General features: G+C 34.7%; 1 protein-coding gene across 3 annotated transcripts in view; it reads right to left on the bottom strand.

The window, feature by feature from the left end:
- Nucleotides 1-21,278, bottom strand: part of LOC145664359 (uncharacterized) — a 302,947-nt gene that overhangs the window by 264,114 nt on the left and 17,555 nt on the right. For all 3 annotated transcript variants that reach the window (XM_081730996.1, XM_081730993.1, XM_081730995.1), the window contains exons 2-3: nt 11,882-11,964; nt 488-1,713 (exon numbers count right to left, since the gene is read on the bottom strand). In XM_081730996.1, the coding sequence (XP_081587122.1) occupies nt 488-1,713; nt 11,882-11,901 (1,246 nt within the window). In that variant the 5' untranslated portion in view covers nt 11,902-11,964. The remainder of the gene's footprint in view (nt 1-487; nt 1,714-11,881; nt 11,965-21,278) is intronic.

Raw genomic sequence — 21,278 nt, 5'->3', positions numbered from 1 at the left:
TTTTTATTATATATATAACGCTGAACTTATGCTTTATAGGATACTTTTATAATATTATAAAAACGTTTGTTCAGCCCACCATCAGATATCATTTTCTACATGCAGATGATATTTGTAAGTCTTTGCAATTAATTCTGGAAAAGGAAACCGCACTTAGAACGTGCCACCGCACCTCTCACAAACGAAATGCTTGGCACTGTGTAGTATGTAAGCCTGCTCTCGCTCCTTGACCACCTATGACGTCATCACAAAATCTTTCTTCCTCTGTTACTCGCTAACGACTGAACGTATCGCGATCAAACAAACGTCATTCCTTTTAGAATTTTCAACTCTACAAATGGAAATAAATTGTAAAAAAATGCATTTGTAAGTCGAACTGCTCCTTTAAGAAGAAAACAGTAAAGAACACATTGAGCTTGGTATTCGAAATGATCACCAGAACACCAACATATCCTAAGTTTTTAATAACGAAACTATAGGTATTTACCTGTGAGCATTCCAGGTTCATAATCAGGTCCTAAATGTTTCCATCCTGCAGTCTGAAGCCTCAGTGTTTCCAACTCTGTTCGCGTTTCGTGAAGTTCTCGGAAAAGTTTTCTGTTCATTTCTTTTAAGTGATTCATCTCTTCCAACAAACCCATGACCAAACGATTCTGTTCCTCCAAATGAACAGTGGTGCTGGAACTTTCACTACTCGAGTCCTCTCCTTCTCTTTCACTTAGATCACTCATATCTAAGACATTTTCAGGGAGAGATGATTTTGTACTTACTTTCCTTTCATATGGCATACCATGAAATCCAGTCTTATTTGTAACATATTTTGGCCAATCAAGTGACACAGGTGCATGCGCTGAAACCAAACCTGGGTCACTGAATCGACGCTGAGCTGGTTTTGGAGCAACAGGTGCTGGCATGAAGATTGGTGGCAAACTAGTAAAATCTTGACTGTTTGCTGCACCACTAGCAGAAGAAGCTGAATTATTTTGAGATTGCTTTTCTGAAATGCCGTTCAGCGGAGGCACTTTATGTTGAAGTTCCTTGTTACTTTGTAAGGCACTATGTTGGATGGAGTTCATAACATTTCTTGTAGCAGACGATACTTGAGAGCTTTCACATGATGGTGGGAAGACAAACGGATATACCTTCTGAGACCTCCACGCCTTACCCTTATTTATAGGTAAACTACCATTTCCCGTTCGGAATGATTTGTATGGGTTCTGTACCATCATTGATGGGTTAGGATACATTGGATAAAAAGGAAGAGAAACAGATTCCACAGGGTAAGTATAAGGGTTACAAGAATAGGAATGTGTCATTGGAATATCATTGTAAGGGGGTTGATTTGGAGAACTGGACGGTTGATACGAGCTGTATCCACATACAGGAACGTGTTTCTGTAATCCAGACGGTTCGGAAAGTGCACTAAACAGTCTCTGTCCAACGAAGGACCCAGATGGTCGTGGCCACCACTGGTGAGGTTTTGATTGTCCAAGAATCTTCTCCTGAGTATCTCCTGATGCAGTTTCAAGATCAAAACCTGGAGAAGCATCATCGGCTTGCTGAAACATGTATGATTTTTCTAACCAGTCCTGTAGATATGAACACCTCTTCCCTTCTCGGTGCTTCTTCCGTTTGGACGGAACCGCGGAAGATGTTCCATTTACCTTATGTTCCTGAGACTTTTGTTCACCATTGCGAAGGTCAGACTTTATCCTGGAAAGAAAACGAAATAAAATAATTTTACTCATATTATGCGGACCTGTTCTTAATACCTTCTCTTATAATTGCTCGTAAATGCTAAATTATACCCACAAAATGAAATAGGAATCTATGGAAAGCTAAATTCAATCAAATGTATTAATACAAATTCACAATTTTTCGATTTCTTTATTATGTTTCATTAATTATTAGGATAAAAGTACAAGATTGAGAATAGGGCCACAGAATGTAAACCATGTTATAAGAAAAAATAGTCTTAAAGCAGAAATGAAGCAAATAATTTATATTTGACATGAATATATAGAATCAGATGGGAAAGTATAAAGCTTAAACTATAGTGTGTTTTGATCCATTCAAGAACAAATCGGACGAAATGGTGTAAGAGAGATCCAAGAAATTGACTAAAAGAGTACAAGGGGACAGTGAAATTTACAGACGAAGGGTATTAATGATGGAGCAGATGGAAAATGTGAACACAGTTCTCACTAAAACTTTGATATTGATTTCCCTGACTTACCACGAGTGAGAAAGTAAATTTTCCCTGACTCGCAACACCGCAAACATTTCATTTATGGTTAAGGTTAGAAAAATATCCCAGTCGTCCAACGCTCTCCTTTTAACTTATTAAAAACAGTACAAAATTACTTTCTTAGTGTAAATACTAATTTTGAATCAAACTTTCTGTATTTGGAATACAAAAGAACACTAGTATCAAACAATATTTATACACTAATGAGATCTTTAATATATGGGCTTTAAACGTGTAAACCAGTAAATATATATCAATTTAATCTATCTCTTAGATTACTACAACCAACAAACCTAGTTTATTTTGTAGCATTTGAATTTTTGATTTAATTTATTGCTGTTCTTTCAAAGCTTGAAGTTTTAATATATATTTCGGTGTTCTCAAACTTCTTCATTTCTAAAGATATTCTTTAAGCATTTTTCTTGTAATCTTATTTTTGAATATTTTAATTCTTTTAGATACTCTTTATATTTTCTGTGGACAGTTAAAAAGATTCCTTCGCTCTTCAATGAAATATAGCACATTTCCCTGATTTTCAATATATTCTAAGGCATTTCCCTGACTTCACCTGACCTTATTTGACTTTTAAGGTTAGTGTGAACCATGAAAAAAAATCTCGTTTGATACAAACACTACGCACACGAAAGAACTGGAAAAAAATATATGTGACAAAAGAAATAGAGTATAAATATAAGAAAGGGGCGTAGCGTAGTTGCTAAGGATGTTTTGAATGCTCTAGTGAGAAAGGACAGGATGGTAAATATGATTTGCGGAAGACAAGACAAGACAGAAACTAATTCACTTTTTCCAACAGAACTCGCTTAAGATAACAGCACAATAGATTATTTTAAAATCTCGTTTGAATGAAAAGATGAAATAGACTACACCATTATATCTTCATAGAACACAATTCTGTGCTAGTCAAAGTCATTGTCGTACTGAGAAATGTAGCCAGGAGAAAAAACACGATATAAGATATTGAATACTGAATGGTTGAAACAATGAGAATAAATAAATAACTCTTTGGTGAACTACAAAAATATCTAAGTTGAGAAGCAAGTAATGATTAAAAGAAGCATTTCAAGCTTTGAATGCAGCAAACTGAAGAAAAAAAAAACTATATGGTATCGTAAAGACAGAAGGCTAGAGTAAAAATGAGTTACAGTAAAAAAAAAATTAAAAAATAAATAAATAAATAAATAAATAAATAATACTGAGCAATATAAGGGAAAGGAAAATGTGGAAACAAAGTTGAATGAAAGAAGGAAAAAGACCTATACCAAAATGATTTAGAGTACTTCACGCATACGTGAGATACAAAAGGATTAGGAGTAGAGAAAGAGAAATAAATCAGGAATGAAATCAGTGGAGACCAGGGTTGGCAAAAACCATAGTTTTTATTGAAAAAACAAAAAAGAAACGTTTTTTCTTTTTGTTTAAACCCGGTTTTTTTTTTTTTTTTTTTTTTTTTTTTTGTTTAAACCAGGTTTTATTGGTTTAAATAATTTGCTCTATTATTTATATCACATATGGACAGAAATAAGTTTGTTTCGCCTTGGTGTTATTATACAACAACCAGGTTATGCTGGAAGGGGTCACATAAGCTTAAAGCGGAATCCAAACCGCTTCTCGGCTTACATCCGAGAGAAATTGTCCTCCACTTGAACTCGAAACCGGGACTAATTGCCCACAAATACGATACGTCTGCCGACGCACTCAGAAAGGACTCCTGATAAAAATACGTACTGATCTTGTTGCTTGATAAAAAGTTGTACTGATCTTTACATAGGACTACTTGTTAATATAATTGTTAAGAATCATTTAAGAAGGACAAAAAGATAAACGGTTGCACAAGTGAAACCATTATACAGAATTACATATTGACAATTTCAAAATACTGCAGTGTACAGAAGAACTAAACGGCGTGACAAACATCTTGGCATTTGAAGGCGGCGCTCCAAGTTCCCTTTAAATGCTGCTAACAAAAGAGTCCAGCGGTATTGCCACGTTTATTTTGTACACATCCACGTCTATCCTCTGGCACCTGATCGCGCTGTAGTTCGTTTGCTTAGCCATAGCCACATCCCTTAGCACTCGGCAACATCGCGTCAGAGCTTGCGTCTTATTCGTTTAACTGAAATGCCAAGATGTTTGTCACAGGCTTTAATTTAGTCCAAGTTAAAGAAATACAACGACTTAATTTGCATATCAGTAAGAAAAGTGAATAAAGGTACGAATTAATTGAACCCACTTTGGCTCTGACCTATTTATACATAAATAGATACCAAAGATACTTCTGATTTCAATAAATGCCTCTCGTGGGGTTTGTATGACCCCCCCCCCCCAAAAAAAGAACGGCATTCTGATGTATTTTACCAACAATAAACATTATTAAAACGAAACAATAATTAGAATTTTCCTTTGATTGCTATTGCATAACAACAATAACAAACTAAAAACTCACAAAAGAAACATTCATAAACTTATATTTAAAAAAGTTGCTTTTGTAGTGTAATCTTTTTGAGTAATGAGTGAGGAATTTAGGTCTGAATATAATACGAATAATATACGGGAGTGAAACGTGATAACCCACAAATGTTTGTTCATTACGATTTTACGAAAACTTACACTTTGACGAACATTTTTCGTTTTTTGGTTTAAACCAGCCAACCCTGGTGGAGATAGAAAGAAAGTTCCGAAAAGAAAGCAAACAATGAACAGAACATTAGCGTGCGAATGAAGAATTTAGGAATGAATACTGCTGGAAAAATCATTTTAATATTACTGCTACTAAAATTTAGATTCTGTTCTGATATTACTACTAAACTTAGGTACCATACAATAAAATTGCATGTCACCGTTAGCTCCGTTCTACTCCTTATACTCTACTATGAATTGCTAGTCTTCTTACACACGATACAACTTTCCATTTGAAGATTTCCATGAACTTATATAGGAAGTATACTTTCTCTTTTTTATTCTGTTTTTCTTTCTCTATTCCTTCCTTCCATTCTTTCTCTGTTTTTACAGTTTCACTGTAAACAAGCACTTTTTACACTAACTTCTTTTCACAAAGAAAACTTCCTATATCTATTCTTTCACCATGTTATTTCATTTTATAAAGGACATTCGGTCCTTTCTTAGGTTATTCCTACATCCTATACCGTTTACTTTGGACTCCAGACACATTCGGAAGCTATACATGCATATGAGTCAACGAAGAAAAAGTCCATTAAAAAGAGAACAGAGTAAATGACAATAACAAATAAAATGGGAGATATTGAGGAGTTAATCTGAACGAGCTTTCAGCATGGTTGGCAAAAAAAAAAAAAAAAAAAAAATGAAAAAAATTGAAAAAACCAAAAACCCGTTTTCTTGTTGAAACCATTTTTTTTTTTTTTTTAATAAATAATTTGCTCTATGTATTTATATCACATATGGACAGATATATGTTTGTTTCGCCTTGGTGTTATTATGCAACAACCGGGTTATGTTGGAAGGGGTCACATAAGCTTAAAGCGGAATCCAAACCGCTTCTCGGCTTACATCCGAGAGAAATTGTCCTTCATTTGAACTCGAAACCGGGACTAATTGGCCACAAATGCGATACGTCTGCCGACTCACTCACGGACACATGATAAAAATACGTTGTACAGATCTTTACATACTTGTTAATATAATTGTCAAGAGTCGTTTTAGAAGGACAAAAAGATAAACAGTTGCACAATTGAAGCCATTATAAAGAATTTTATGTGGATAATTTCAAAATACTGTATTGGTCCAAGTTTGTTCACGACGACTTTTACTAGTCCAAGTAAAAGAAATACAACAACTTAACTTGCGTATCAGTAAGAAAAGTGAATAAAGATTTGAGTCCACTTTGGCTCTGACCTATTTATACATAGATACCAAAGATACTTCTGATTTCAATAAATGCCTCTCGTGGGGTTTGTATGACCCCTCCCCCCAAAAAAGTACGGTATTTCGATATATTTTATTAATAGTAAACATTGTTAAAACGAAACAATATTTAGAATTTTTCTTTGATTACAATTGTATAACAATAATAACAAAATACAAAAAAATCACAGAAAAACATTCATAAACTCATTAAAAAAAATCAAAAGTTGCTTTTGTAGTATAATCTCTTTGAGTAATGAATGGGAAATTTAGGTCTGAATATAATACGAATAATATACGGGAGTGAAACGTGATAACCCATAAATGTGTGTTCATCAAGATTTTACGAACACTTACACTTAAAACAAGGTTTAAACCAGTCAACACTGGCTTTCAGTGAAATGAAGAACGGGAAGGCAAGTAATATATCGGTTCTATTTATTACTAATACGTGGATATGAAAGACAAAAAAAGTCAAATTAGTAAACCAATATACGGAAAGGGAGAGTGGCAAAACAATTTGGTAAGTATTGGTTCCAAAACCAAATGCAAGAACGTGTAACTGTTAGTTCCATATTTCCACACAACAAAAAAATTAACTTTGAATATTGAATAAGTATAGTTGAGCAAAAGAGAAAGCTGGGAAGAAATAGTTTGAATTGAGAGGAGGAATGGCACTAGCTTATTTTCAGTAATTAGGACAAAGTTAAAAAATAAAGTATGCGTGTATTATTTCCTTATTTAGAGAAAGTTTTTTACCGAATGTACTGGGAAATTTTAGGGGAAGTTCAACAAAAATTGGATGGAATAGAATGAGAGAAAACTCATAAAAGAAAGAAACAATATATTTTAAGGTATAAAGTAATAAAGAATAACACAAAATATCTCATTGGTATTCAGCCATTTCTATAAAAACTATAACCAATTTTTGAAAAGAACCATCTTTATTCATCATGTCTCCCTTGTCTGCAAACAGTTGTTTATGATTAATCTAGATAAACTGATAGATGAAAACAAGTTTCTCCTCACCACGCTCACGCTACGTGATCTGATAAACGTGAATTTTGGTGGTTCTCTTTCAAGCATCAACCTCTGCATGCGGAGGCAAAATGTACCTAAATAAATCTGAAGATTTAATTATAACTTTCATAATAGTTCTACATCACTTTATTTATCTGTATTAGTGAGATAAATAACACATCTTCTAGTAAATAATAAATTTAAATAAGCAGTTTCATTTTCTTGGTATAGTCGGGTTTGTGAAATGATATTGCAATTGTAAGTTAGATGACAGACAGAGTCAGAAATTGAGTGGGTGTTTACTGTATTCATACAATAATTTCATATTAATAGGCAATTCAAGATCAAATACAATCAGCACTGGAAAAGTATCAGAGCGCTTACATAGTAAGGGTGAAACTTGTAGCGATAAGAAAACCAAAGACTTGCCTCGTCTGGTCCTTTGGTAAACCGATGTTCGTTCATACATTAAAAGAAGTGAAAAATAAAACTAAAATTGCAACAGAATTTGTTTGATTCACAACCTCTCTCGACTCTTAAATAAAAAAAATCACGCAAATTAACTTTATAACGAATGAGCTGTTATTTCTAGAAATTTTATTTAAGAAATACGACTAAAGTCTAACCGTTAGACATAAATAATGATCATTACACCTTTTAAAGACAAAAATTAGAAAGAGTAGCTGCTGGTAGAGAAGTGATACCGGTTAAAAAGGAAAAGTAATGCCTTCACCAGCATCGGGTACATGCGAATTGGGGTAAAAATTTAGATTGTACACGATATTGTATCTGTAAAGAAGCGCCCTCTTTGTCCAATTTAGCAACTTAATTCCCCTTCTGTAAAGAAATGGGGAGAAGGGAACTTTGTTTTGTTTCCCTCTCAGCTTGTCTGAAATGAAAAGTAGTACAACTGCTATATTGCTGATGCAACAATAACTATATATATAAAGCATCAACCAGTAAAGTGGAAAGAGAAAATGGTTCGTAGTATCATCCCTCCCACCCCCCCCCCCCCAAAAAAAAGACCTGTTTGAAAGAGAGACATAAACACGTTTACTTTGGTGACAACAGCAGATTTATTCATTGGAAGCAATTGCAATCCCGAAGTCTACAACCTTCTGCCAATTATCTTAATACTCCTCCGATAGAATGAAGAGTATTTGGAGAGTAAGAAGGTACAAATCTGTTCACGAGATCACCCCAGTTTCTGAATCCTTTGCCTCACATATTGCTGTCTAGAGATATGAAAATTAGGAGGATGGGTTAAAAGTTACCAATATTATCAATCTTTCCCAGAGACATCCGCGCCGTATGAGGGCGAGCACTGATCTACAGACGAAGAATACCTCTTCTTTTTACCAGTGGAAGTTGCCTTTGTTGATGTATATCCTCAACCGTTATAGCTGGGAACAGCGTTCATCCGCGTTAATCAATTATTGATAGGTTAGCAGTTCATAGTGGACAGTTTCGGCACCTGCCCACTCAACACAGTGAATAGTGCTGGTTTCCTTGACGTCAACCACTGATACTACCTCTTCGAATTAGAGCGCAACACACATTTCTCATCGTTACAAAAAGAAAGAAATAAAACTCTACTGCAACGGGATAATAAAGAGGAACATTTTGTCCATGATGGATTTGTTGAAGTGGACGGCTTCCACACTTACCAATTCGATGTAAGTGCAACTAGATAGCTTCAGCAGTTATCTTACAGCTTCTTGCAAGTTCCTGGCAACAATGACTTGCATCAGCTTCAATCGCTGCTTCTAAGACATCACTGTTAATTGTTAATAGTCATTCTGTTTTAAATTTATCTTCCAAGGATTCCCGTCCCGATGAAAATTTTCTGAACTCTTCTGAGCTGTTCTTGTACTTATTGCATTCACTTGAAAAGTCCTTTATATGTTTCGGGCTACTATAGCCACCTTTGTGCTCTACTTTTGTTCATCAAGCAAGTATGCTCGAATAATATATACGTTGGATAAAAAGTGTTGACGACACTGTTCTCACATCAGAAGACAGTGTCTCAACATTAAAAGATTTCCATAGCTGATAAGGAAAGTGTGGCGAGTGGTAACGGCAGTGTGTTATTCAGTCAAAATCAGCAGTGTTGTAAAATACAGGAGGAAAGTAGAAGCGCCATAACAATATATTTCGGAAAGAATAGCAATATGAGTTGATCAAAATTGAAGAAACCACTTAGAGGGAAGGATTATGAAACTGACAAAGATTGATGCGCTGACGATGACAGAAGCCTTCCACACTGTGGCGGAAGATGATAAGAGATGGTAGGCGAGTACAACGAAGGAATCTAACAGGTGTTTTTCTGCGTATAAAGCCAGATATGACTTATAACAATGTTGCCATTACTTTTTATCCACTTTTTGTAATTTTTCCAGATTCATGTTATGTGGTTACCTGACAACTGCATAAATTATGTGCGTAGCTAACAGAATGAACTGATTCACTAAGGTATAACTTTTTCACGTCAAGTACTCAAGCGATCTGTGCTACCTTCTACGCGGAGTCACTAGGGATGTAAACAAGCTGGCACACTAAGAGCTCCAACTATTTTGGCTAGTTGATACTTCAAATCGACATTGCTCGGCTTCAAATGTTCAACATAAAACGTATATGCTACAATGATAACCTCCTTTGTAAATAGAAATACCATTGTTTAATCACATTGTATTCGAATTAATTACAAAAAAAAAAAAAAAAAAAAAAAAACTTACTGCCGTTTTTGACGTCCCACTAATCATGCGCTCACAGAAAGGAAACGAAATGAGCACGCGCCTGCCAAGCGATCGGGAGTTAGTCTGAGCGATCAGGAGTTAGTCTGACCATCGACCTTCAGTAATACAGATACGCTGTGCACATACAGTATTCATAGCTCGTCCAGTGTCGAAAAGAAATGGAAGTATCGAAGCAGCTTGTTCACGTGTGTTTTTTGTATGATTTTCTAAAGTGGACCCGTCAGCTGCCGCATTAACTCACCTCATATTCCAGGCATTAAGGGAGAATGCCGTGAACGAACGAACCACCAGGTATTGGTCCCAGAAATTTTGTTCAGGAGATTCAGATGTGAGATGTAAGCCTTTCGGATGAACCTCGCAGTTAACAACTACATGTGTTAGATGATCAGGCCCTGAAAGCTGCCATCGAGGAGGAGGACAGTGGTTTAACGTGTGATGAACTTGCAGAGAAATTCCATGTTTCCGAGCTGAAACAGACTGCACCTGCATGGGATAGGGATGTCATACAAGTTAAGCAAGTAAGTACCCCACATATTCTCGGCAGTCAATAACGAACGAGTGACAGCCTGTTTGTCCTTGCTTACTCGGCACCTGAACACACCCACTTTTTATTGCTTGCTCACTGGCGTCGAAAAATGGGTCCTCTATGGCACTCCCAAGCGTACCAGATATTGGTTATCGCCACGTAACTCTGTTCCTCACACAAGACCACCTCTACAGCCACGAAAGGTTCTGCTCTCTATATGGTGGAAATGGCGATAAGTGGTGCATTATGAGCTCCTTCCATCTGGTCAGACCACCAATGCTGACCTCTACTTTCAGCAGTTCAGAAGGGTGCACCATGTATTGCAGAAGGACGTACCTGTGTGTTCCTGCACGACCATGCCAAGCCGCATGTTGAAAAGAGGACGCAGAAAACCCTTCAGCAACTTGGTTGGGGGACATTGTGCCATGTACCATATTCACTGGGCCTTGCCTCAACAGATTAACACTTGTTTCATTTCCTCGACGACACTCTCGTGAGAGATCCTTCGCAAATGAAGGAGATCTACGGAATGCACTCACGAACTTCTTTGCATGCACGAGCACTCGAGTGAGTTTTATCACTAAGATATTGTGCAGATGGAGGAACGTTGGCAAAGCATGTTGTATGCTGATGGAGATTACTTCGAAACCTAAAGGTACGTACAATCCACTGTAGTGCTCTTTATTTATCACTGCTCTAAAATGGCAAGAACTTTTTTTGGTCACCTTCTATTTGATTGGTTATCTACTGACGTTTATCATAGATTTAAGTCGTATTTTACTGATATAACTGATTTTCATTGGGCATGTGCTCGACTGTAAACTCACTCGATTTGTATTCTACGAATGAAAAATTCGTGATCTCAAGAGCGCAAGTGAATTTCTCTTGATTCTCGCGACCTTTCTGTAATTTCTGGACTTTTTCTTTTAAGACCGATAGACGCCCTTATTCAAACTATATCTTTATAACATTAGCAACTAAACCGTTATTCTTACTGTAATTTGATTTACATACATTTGATTTATTTACTAGTAACATAATACGAATGAAGAAAGCCATAGATTTTTTTTTATCATCCAGTCCGAAATAATAAACACCTTTATGACCCTTTATATGTGAACCTAATTTGTTACTATGCTTCATCAAGAGTGTCTATCACTTCTCCACCCACTTTTGCATATATTCGTAAAAAAATATTCGAATGATCAATATTAAAACTTCTCCGGGTAATTTTGTAGTACATACGAAATTGCATTTATGAAATATTTAAAAATCGCTAGGATATTCCAATTGCCAGAAATCGATTACAACCTCATACGTTTCACCGATTAACTGCTCAACAATATACAGTACGTCTCAAACACTTTTACTTTTCTATCGTTTTGTTTAAAAAAAAAAAAATCTCAACAGTGAAGTTGGTATATTTCTTACCTCTGCCTCTCCTTTTCCATACTCTTGTTTGTGATAACAGACACAAATTACATTCTCCAGGATAAAGATAAGTCCAAAAACATCTGCAAAAGTAAATGGAATGTAAGTTACTTTATGAAGTTTATGAATGGCCAAATAATTAGTGAAATAAGAAGCAGGAAGAAGAATCAATTTTGCAATTAATTTTTATTTATAATCGACTCTTCTTACTCATACTACTAAAAGATTCTTTGTCACTAAATCACTCGGTCCTGATACACAATACATAAAATTTCACTTGTGTATAAATTGTTAAATTATATTCTCCCGTACACAAGGTTACTTAGTTGTCTTAATGCAATGAGCAATATAGTTTTCTCTGTAATGATCACTTACTTTTCTGTTTAAGTATTTAAGCAGATCACATTTTATTTTAAATACGTTTATTTATAATTGTGGCCATTATTATCATCTTCAATTATTTTTTAATGTTGTCAATTGTAGGTCAATGAATCAGCTGATGCAGAAATAAAATGTCATGAAAATTTGAACGCATTACAGTGGTCCAGGTCCCATCATAAACTGTAGGGTCACGTCTCATATAGCCTCCATTCTGAAAAGGGACATTAAACATCAATAAAAACAACAAAATGTTATGGTGGATTTTTTTTTTTTTTTATAGATTTGACTATTTATATAAACTAAATGGCTTTTCTATTAATTTAATCCTAGATTTTTTGCTTAAATATAATTTAAGTACGCGCTTCGTTTATGTTATGAGTTTGTAAATGTTTAGATAAACCTCAAATGGCTGCATTAGTTTCTCTGGAATCTCTAATATGACATTGCTTCACGTACATATATTGTATTAAGTCATATTTTAAGGATATATGCACCAAGCTAACAATATTGAAAAGCAATGGAAGATAGTAAACAATAATCAAAATTGACATAATTTCAAGTGAGTGTATTTTAAACAAAACAGTGGTCTATCTTAAATATAAGTATGCGTACTTATAACAGAAAAGCAAATAATTGCTGTAATTTAGTGAGAAAGTATCCATTGCAATATAAATATATATAAAAAAAAATTTCTCCAACAAAATCCTCGCATCAACTCCATGAAAAAGAATGCATAAAGCACCTTAAATACACAATTACATTTAAAAAATACAGCTTCTACAAAGAAACATAAATTATAAGGTCAGTGTACGGTACGTTTCTAGTAAAGATGTGTTCTTCATATAATGTATCTAATTAGTGCAAAATACTGCTAAGTTGACATTTTAAATAAGAAACGAAGATAACTTTTTTTTAATTTTTTATTTATTTTTATTTTTTATTTATTTATTTATTTTTTTTTAAATGAAGGGTTTCCTCTACACTCAGAATTGTGAAGTAAGATTTCCTAACCGCAACTATAGAGGAATTGGATGTATTAAATTCGGTTGTTTCTTCCGTTTATCAATGTAATGTAAAATACAACCAACCATCAGAGGTGTTCTGACTGTGGACAGTGGATAAGCACAAGAGGAATTGTACAAACCATGTGCACTGAGCGAATGAATACTGATTTCAAGAATGAGGGAATGTGTAGCTGTTCAGGGAGCGAACTGGGTAGCGTAGTGGTTAACGCATCGACACAGTACGTCGAAGATCACGGGTCTGAGTCACGTTACAATCGTACACTTTTCTACATTTTTGTGTATCACACATTATATGTGTATTTTATTTGTGTTTCTTAGTTGTTAACCCTCAGAATTAATATGTCTAAAAAATGAAGACATGGACTCTAGAATTTTTTGCACACGTTGTAACGGCAGGACGAACGTTTCGTTGGTTTCTTCTTATCAAATAGGTTTCTGTCAACGTGTAGATTTTTTCTTGCACTTCTATTTCAGTATTCTGCGCAGTGTTGCCAGGTATACGAATTTATCCTCCCCAAAAAATAATTGTAGTGATATTTTTCACAACAAAGGTTGAATGCATTTGTGTTTAGATTCATATTATGTGTATTTTTTCGTGAAATCCTGTGGTTGGCTTTCATCTACGAAAGAGAAGAAACCCATTACAGTTCTTCTATAACCTTATCTGTCGAAGGAAGGTTTTAGAAAAAACATGTGTAAAGTAATTTATTTTTCTCCCTTCTCACTTGCGAATAGAAAACAAACAAGTAAGGAAGGAAAGAGACCTTCTTTGTTCGCCTTCACGGGCAGGAACACATTATCACTCTTGATTCCAAGTACCCACCGTCTCCTCCCCCCCCCCCCTGAATTTGTGGTTCACCAGGCCAAAAAGGTCATTGTTGATTAGGTAAAAATAAACCTGTGACTCATTACTTACACACAAGCTTTTACGCAAAACAAAGCAGGAAAACACATGAGGACTTTCAGTTAGTTAGCACTCGTTTTACGATACAGCGATGTTTATCTTCTATTTTCAGTGTTATCAAGCTGTGAAATAAGTAATTGCAGTGTTGCCAGCCATTTGTTTTATGTATGTTTTTTCGTAACGATAGGTGATTTTTCGCTACTTTTGGCAACACTGCTTTCCTCAGAGACCTCATATGAGTCTCGATGTTACGGAATATGAAAGCATGGTACTTGCCGAATCCAATAAGGTATCAATTATTACCCTGCTACAATATCTCGAGTTACACGTAAGCATTCATTGCAACGTAATTTATGTGCGAAAATAACCCTATAATATCACGGTTTCACGTATTATTATTTTTTTTTTCTTAGTACATGTTTGCTAGAATTTTGCAATACTTGCAGGATATATTAGCAATAGTCCAGCAAACATTTTCCATTATTTTTCTACAGCATGAAAGTCATTTGTTTTTTACATTATTCTTTCGTAACAATACGCCAATTTTCCCTACTTTTGGCAACATTGCTTCCTTAAGAGACCCTCATATGAGTCTTGATTTTTACGGAATATGAAAGAATGTTCCCAAACGAATCAACTGACGTATAAATTATTGTCCTATTACAATTATGAACCAAAATATACTTGCCTAGGTAAAAATACTGATTTTTCGCCTAAAATACCCATTAATTCTAAGGGTTAAATGCGAGAACTGCAAGGGTGATTTGGACATTCTAAGTATTTCTAAATTGCAAATTGGTTAATTTAAATTGAAATTTTAAAATTAAGAAGACATGTTGGTAAGACCTAACATGTCTCCCCACTCTGAACTCTTTTTACCACCTACGATTAAATAGTAATCATACTAAGGTCGTGTTTATTTATTTATTTATTTAACAGTAGATTAGTATTAGCTAAGGTTAAAAAGAAAAGTGAAAAACTGGATGAAATCATGTGTGACAAGCAGCGTTTTTCATTTTTTTTTTAAATTTTGTTTAATGTATTTTCTAAAACTTCTTTTAACGATTTTGAGTACCTTTACAAATAGAAACTATACTGTAAATAAATTATGCACTTATTGGCATTTTCCATTTATTGAAAATAATGATGATTATTATATCGATATTATTTTGCAGTCTTACAAAGCAATGTTGAAACAAAACAATGTTCTCATTCATGACGAAGCTTTTTTCTAGAGATCAAGTTTTCTTATCGATTGAAACCTTATGAATGAAAGTTGTGACACTTTAAGCATATGAGATTATTTCTATAAGCTTCAGGGTGGAAGACTGAAAGAATAATACTCCTATTTCGTAAATATGTTAGATGCATTTTTTTTTAAAATCTTTATTAGCGAAATTTTCCCACAGCTTCATATGTATGATGACTAATGAAAGGTAAAAACAGTGAATTAAAAGGTAATTAAGTGTGGTTTGAAACACGTAAATAAACATATAAAAATAAATAAAATACATTTCATCACTTTTTCACTTAGGTGTAATGCTAATTACCAAAATTAATAATACAAAATACCAGGGTTGGCTGGTTTAAACCAGCTGTTTTTTTTTTTAAAAAAAAAAGTTTAAACACACACAAAAAATGCTTTAAATCGTGTGAACTTCATGGTGACATTTCCATATATCAAACAATCTGCATTAGTTTTATCTCCTTTTCACTTTTTAATCAAAGTGTCCCATGTTCAATTCTCGGTCGAACCACAACCCTTCTTTCAAGTGTAAACAAAGCAGCGTAGGGTGTCCCTTATTTTCGAAAATTGGAAAAATCATCGGGCCACCCGTTATTTCTTTTCTTTTTCGTTAGAATAGATTACACATCAAAAATTTCTTTAATATTCAAATATTTACTGGTCGCTCAAGCCTTTTGAAATCAGGTATACAGAATGTTGCTATTCGTATATACTTCACGAGATGACTAACAGATAGCAGCACTATTGTAACAAAAGAAAAGAGCCATTGACAATAATTTCTTGTGCGATGTGCACAAATTGCCTTGCTGTTTAACGTCTTGTTAATCTGTGTTCAGGATTTTGTTCCAATTTATATTTAAAGATCAATTTTAAGGTCTTTCTCTTATTAAATAACCAAACTACCGTTGTCGTATAGGTGCAAGCTGGGAATTTAAACTTGGTTAAGGAAGCGTTGGCTCTCTTTACTGTATCTCATGCGTTAGTAAATCGTGGTGTTTGGTGTACCATCAATCAGTAAGACCTTTGAGAGGATCTCGGTGCATTAACTTTGAGTGAGAAATGGAACAGAAAAAGAAAACCTCCTACTCGACTAGGAATAATAGTAAAATTTACTTGCTGGGCAGCACAGACCACGTGATACTAGGTAGCAAACTCCCTTCCAATAAACAGGTCCTGAAATTGTTTCTCTATCATCACAGTATTGAAAAATACTGTACGAGAAGCTCACACTGTGTAATGCAAGAAGTTGAGGAATTTTGGGAAAGAGCACGCATCCCAATTCGTGCGAGGAGGCACACGGTCACCAAAGTTAAACAGTTATTTGAGAAGTGGTGCAAATTAAAGAAAAATGCCAGTAGGAAAACTAATACACAAGTGAATAATGAAAAACAGTTTGTAGGTGAATTAGAAAAAATGTTTGATATCGCTTGTGCTAATGCTTTGGATGTGATGAAGAATAAAGAAGGCAAAGACTTCCTCATAGCGCAGCGACAACCTGGCCGTCCAGGAACAATGGGTGGTGTGGATAAAACACTTGCCGTGAGAGAGTCGAGATCTAGAGATAGACAGGAAAAATTTAACAAAATGAAACAGAAAGAACTCGAACGTCAAAGCAAGGACACAGTGGTGACTTTCGATGCAAGTATTTGTTCTGATGAAATCGAAGGTGACGATCAAATGCAATTTCTAATGACACTTTTACTCACAACTTTCAACCAACTCTACAGAAGGTAACACCAAAGAAACGAGCAAGACAGGGTGTGTTTACTTCTGAATTGTTTGCAACATTAGATAGAACTAAAGTGAGCGTAAGAAAGCAACGTATTTAATAACTGCTACTGCACAGAGCTTAGGACATGATACAACTAAACTAGCTATAAACCGCTCAACAGTTTCACGTAGTCGGCAACATCATCGTAAAGCATCAGCGGAAATGTTGAAAGCCAAATTTCAACCTGAGGGGCCACTTCAGGTTGAGTGGGACAGCAAACTAATGGATGACGAGTACAACAATAAGAAAACAGAACGTTTACCTGTGGTTGTTAGGGACTTGTCTGGTAAAACTGAAGACAAAGTGCTAGGAGCCGCAAAATTAGAAAGAACCACTGGTCTTGCACAAGCTACAGCAGTTGTTGAATTGTTAAAGGACTGGAAAATTGCCGACAGAGTAACTGCACTGTGTTTTGACACAACTGCGAGTAATACAGGGAACGTATCGGGTACCTGCACGCACTTACAGCGTCTTTTAAAGAAAAAAACTTCTTAACTTACCATGTCGCCATCACATTTTGGAATTAAAGCTTGCTAATGTATTTAAAATTTGCGTTTATGGTAGTGCAACGACTGGGCCCAAAGTCGCATTGTTCGAGACATTACAACAATTTTGGGACAAACTTCCCCAGACACAGACGAAATTTCCCCAACTGCAAGACAGAAACTCTTAGTAAAGAAAATCACTAGGGATGTATGAGTGTGTGTAATTATGTATTGTATATAATGTGTGTATGTGTAAAAAGTGGTATTTACACCAAATGTGTTACGAATAAAATGTTTTCTTCCATTCGGTTACGTAGACCTGCGCAGGTAAGGCTCTTTTGTAATTGTATGAATGGCTTATAATGGAAAAAAGCTAATAAACTTTGTTGAGCTTGAGCGACCTCTAATTATTATCGTATCAAACTGAAATTTTGCTCAAATTCATTTTATATGGAAAGGAAAAAATATAAGAGGTGGCCCAGTGATTATCTCGAATTTCGTTTTTTGGATATGCATAAGGGACATCCTAAGCAGCAGTTCGGATGTCACTTTAAGCGAAAGTATTCTCCTTGATAACTTCGATATTACGTAAAGATGTTACGCCTAAACATATGAAACGAAGAGAAATTGTATATTTCTGCTTGCTTGAAATTTGAATGCCTGTTGTTTTATAAAGAAGCAAATATATCTTAAATATATTGATAGACACTGGCAGAATTTATCGACTGCCTACGAAGCTTGCAACATTAGCTTGGATTGGACTTTGTTTTAATTTTATAGAATGATAATTACATACTAAATTTGTAATTTAATATCTGTTTTAGCATACGATTATGATACGTTGACCTTAAAATTTTACATGCAAAGCAATAACGGGATTTGCTTTGCATTTAAAGTAATAACAGGCTTTTCTCAATGACTAAGGCGGGAGTTCGTCGATTTATATAATTCTGTATAATGGTTTCACTTGTGCAACTGTTTATCTTTTTGTTCTGAAATGACTCTTGACAATTATATTAACAAATATGTAAAGATCAGTATAACGTATTTTTATCAGGAGTCCTTCGTGCAGTGAATCGACAGACTCATCGCATTTGTGGTCAATTAGTCCCGGCTTCGAGTCCAAATGGAAGGAAGCGGTTTGGATTCCGCTTTAGGCTTGTGTGACCCCTTCCAGCATAACCCTGCAGTTGCATAATAATACCAAGACGAAACAAACTTATTTCTGTCCATATGTAATATAAATATGCAGAGCAAATTATTTAAACCAAAAAAAACTGGTTTAAACAAAAAAAAAAAGGTTTTTTGACTTTTTCAATAAAAACCATGGTTTTTGCTAACCCTGCAAAGTACATTATTTATATGATAAGCAGAGAAACCAACATGATTTTTCTCATAGCCAGTCATATCGGTGCGAATTCAATGAAACTGAAAATGTGATAAGTATGCGACAGGGTCGAGATGCTAGCCCGGGTCGACTTACATTAGCGGTGCGCGAACTACTACCCTCTTTGTAATTAGCTGTACATCTTCACTCTTAAGATCGGTGCTCATATTTAATTTATCTGCCATAGGTGTTAATTAATAAGTACAGTAGGCTACTGAAATTATATATTAATGCAACCATGAATAATATTGTCTTTTAGCAGAGAGATAACTTTAGATAGGACGTCCTTTTTCTATATAAACAGGAAAAACATCTACCGTAGTGGATAAGTGTGTGTGAGATAGGCGTAAGGACACATAGAGTAAATAATGAATATTAAAAGGAACACAATGATTAAATACATTATGTAGTTCCGACAAAAGCATCGTACAGTTAAGTCTTTTCATATTTTTCACCAAACTTTATTTATGCGTACTCTCCGTACAATCACGTACGATTTTACTGTAATAAACTTAACTACATGGCTGTCACCATTCCTCTAAACACGTAATATAATCAAATGATGCGATTTTTAGATTTCACAAATTAATACATGAATTGGTAAATCGAAATGGAAAGAATAATTGTATATAACTGTTCAAAGAGCTAAGTCTCATTCACATTTTCTTCAACTTGTTGCTTAAATGACTTATTTCATTGAATTTTATTCTAAAACTTGTTAGAATTAGATCTCGAATACTTTCAGCAGTCTAAAGGAAGAACAGTAGGAACTATACCCACGTACTCTGTGCCGCAAGTGTAACAAAAGTCCTACACAAATTTTAAAAAAATACGCAATACATATCATAAAATTGAGAGTGACATTGTTTGTGACTTCGCACCGCTTGAACCACCCGACCGATCTCGATCAAGTTTTCAACATAGATGAAGTTCGGGCCTGGGATAATTTTTATCATTTCACTTTGACGGTGGAACTTAGAAGAAAGGGAGATATTTAAAAATGATAAAAAAAAAATGTCCGATATTTGTGCCGAATCCATAATTTTCGGGATCACTGAGATGAACAGTGACATTTCCGATGCCGTTTAAATAAAATGTCAACCATGCAACTTAGGAGGGGGGGAATATATATATATATATATCAATGATCGAAAACGATCGGTTTTCGTGTCGAATCCATAGTTTTCAGGATCGCTACGATGAACAGCGATACTTCCAATGCCGTTTAAATCCATGCCACTAAAAACAAAAATAGCATATTTCACGAGTACTGAACACATGAGATAAGAAGTTGTGCATTTAAAATGTTTATTTTAGTCCAGCGAAGCGGGTAATCGATGTTGGTTATCATATATAGAAATATCAATAAAGAAAATGTCACTTAAGACATCACATACATACTTCTTACATCAATTTTGCGCTAAACATGTAAAGATATTCAGTCTGGCATCAAACATCAAAATCATAAATAAAATTAAAATCTCCAAACCAAATACTTATTATTACTAATCTGTGTATGATTGGGTCAGATTTTGTTTTTATTTAAGTTATACATAATTCCAAAGTTAAGGCAGAAACATTCTGACAAAGATTATCTCCATGTCCGCTAAGTTAACATCTACGTAAAAAAGAACTTTTACAGATTAAATCACAATTACAATCAGATTATGCATAGAGTTCAAAACCGTAGAACGAATGTGCTTCTGTCTCATGAACATGGCCACCGCTTACCGTAAAATAGGTTTTTTTTTTTTTTTTTTTTTTTTTTTTTTTTTTTTTTTTTATGACCATATTGCTATATTGTGCGAAATACATTTAGGGGTAAAATTAAAGAAGACAATTTTGTTTAACACTTCTTATACAAATTGGATATATGATTAAAGAGTGTGAATAGACACAGAGATCTATAATGTGGTTCATAAATTACGATAAAATTATATAGTAAAGATTAATAATCGTTACTTTTAAAACAGCATCACTTTTAAAGGAACAAAAATTACTTCTGCAACATCACACACTTCTGCAATAAGAGAAAGAGATTTTCTGTAGAAACCCTTGGGGGTATTTAAAATTCCCCAATCTCTTTTGAACTCTTCGGATTCATCATATCATTTATAGAGAAGATGAAATATGACTCTTTGTAAATGATCTTCTGTATGTAGAATGATATGGGGCAATTATGGCAGGTAAACGTAAAC

Source organism: Thermobia domestica, chromosome 11 (genome assembly GCF_964235325.1).
Source record: "Thermobia domestica chromosome 11, izTheDome1.hap1.1, whole genome shotgun sequence".
Taxonomy (NCBI): Eukaryota; Metazoa; Arthropoda; class Insecta; order Zygentoma; family Lepismatidae; genus Thermobia; species Thermobia domestica.
This window is presented reverse-complemented; position numbering and strand designations above follow the sequence as displayed.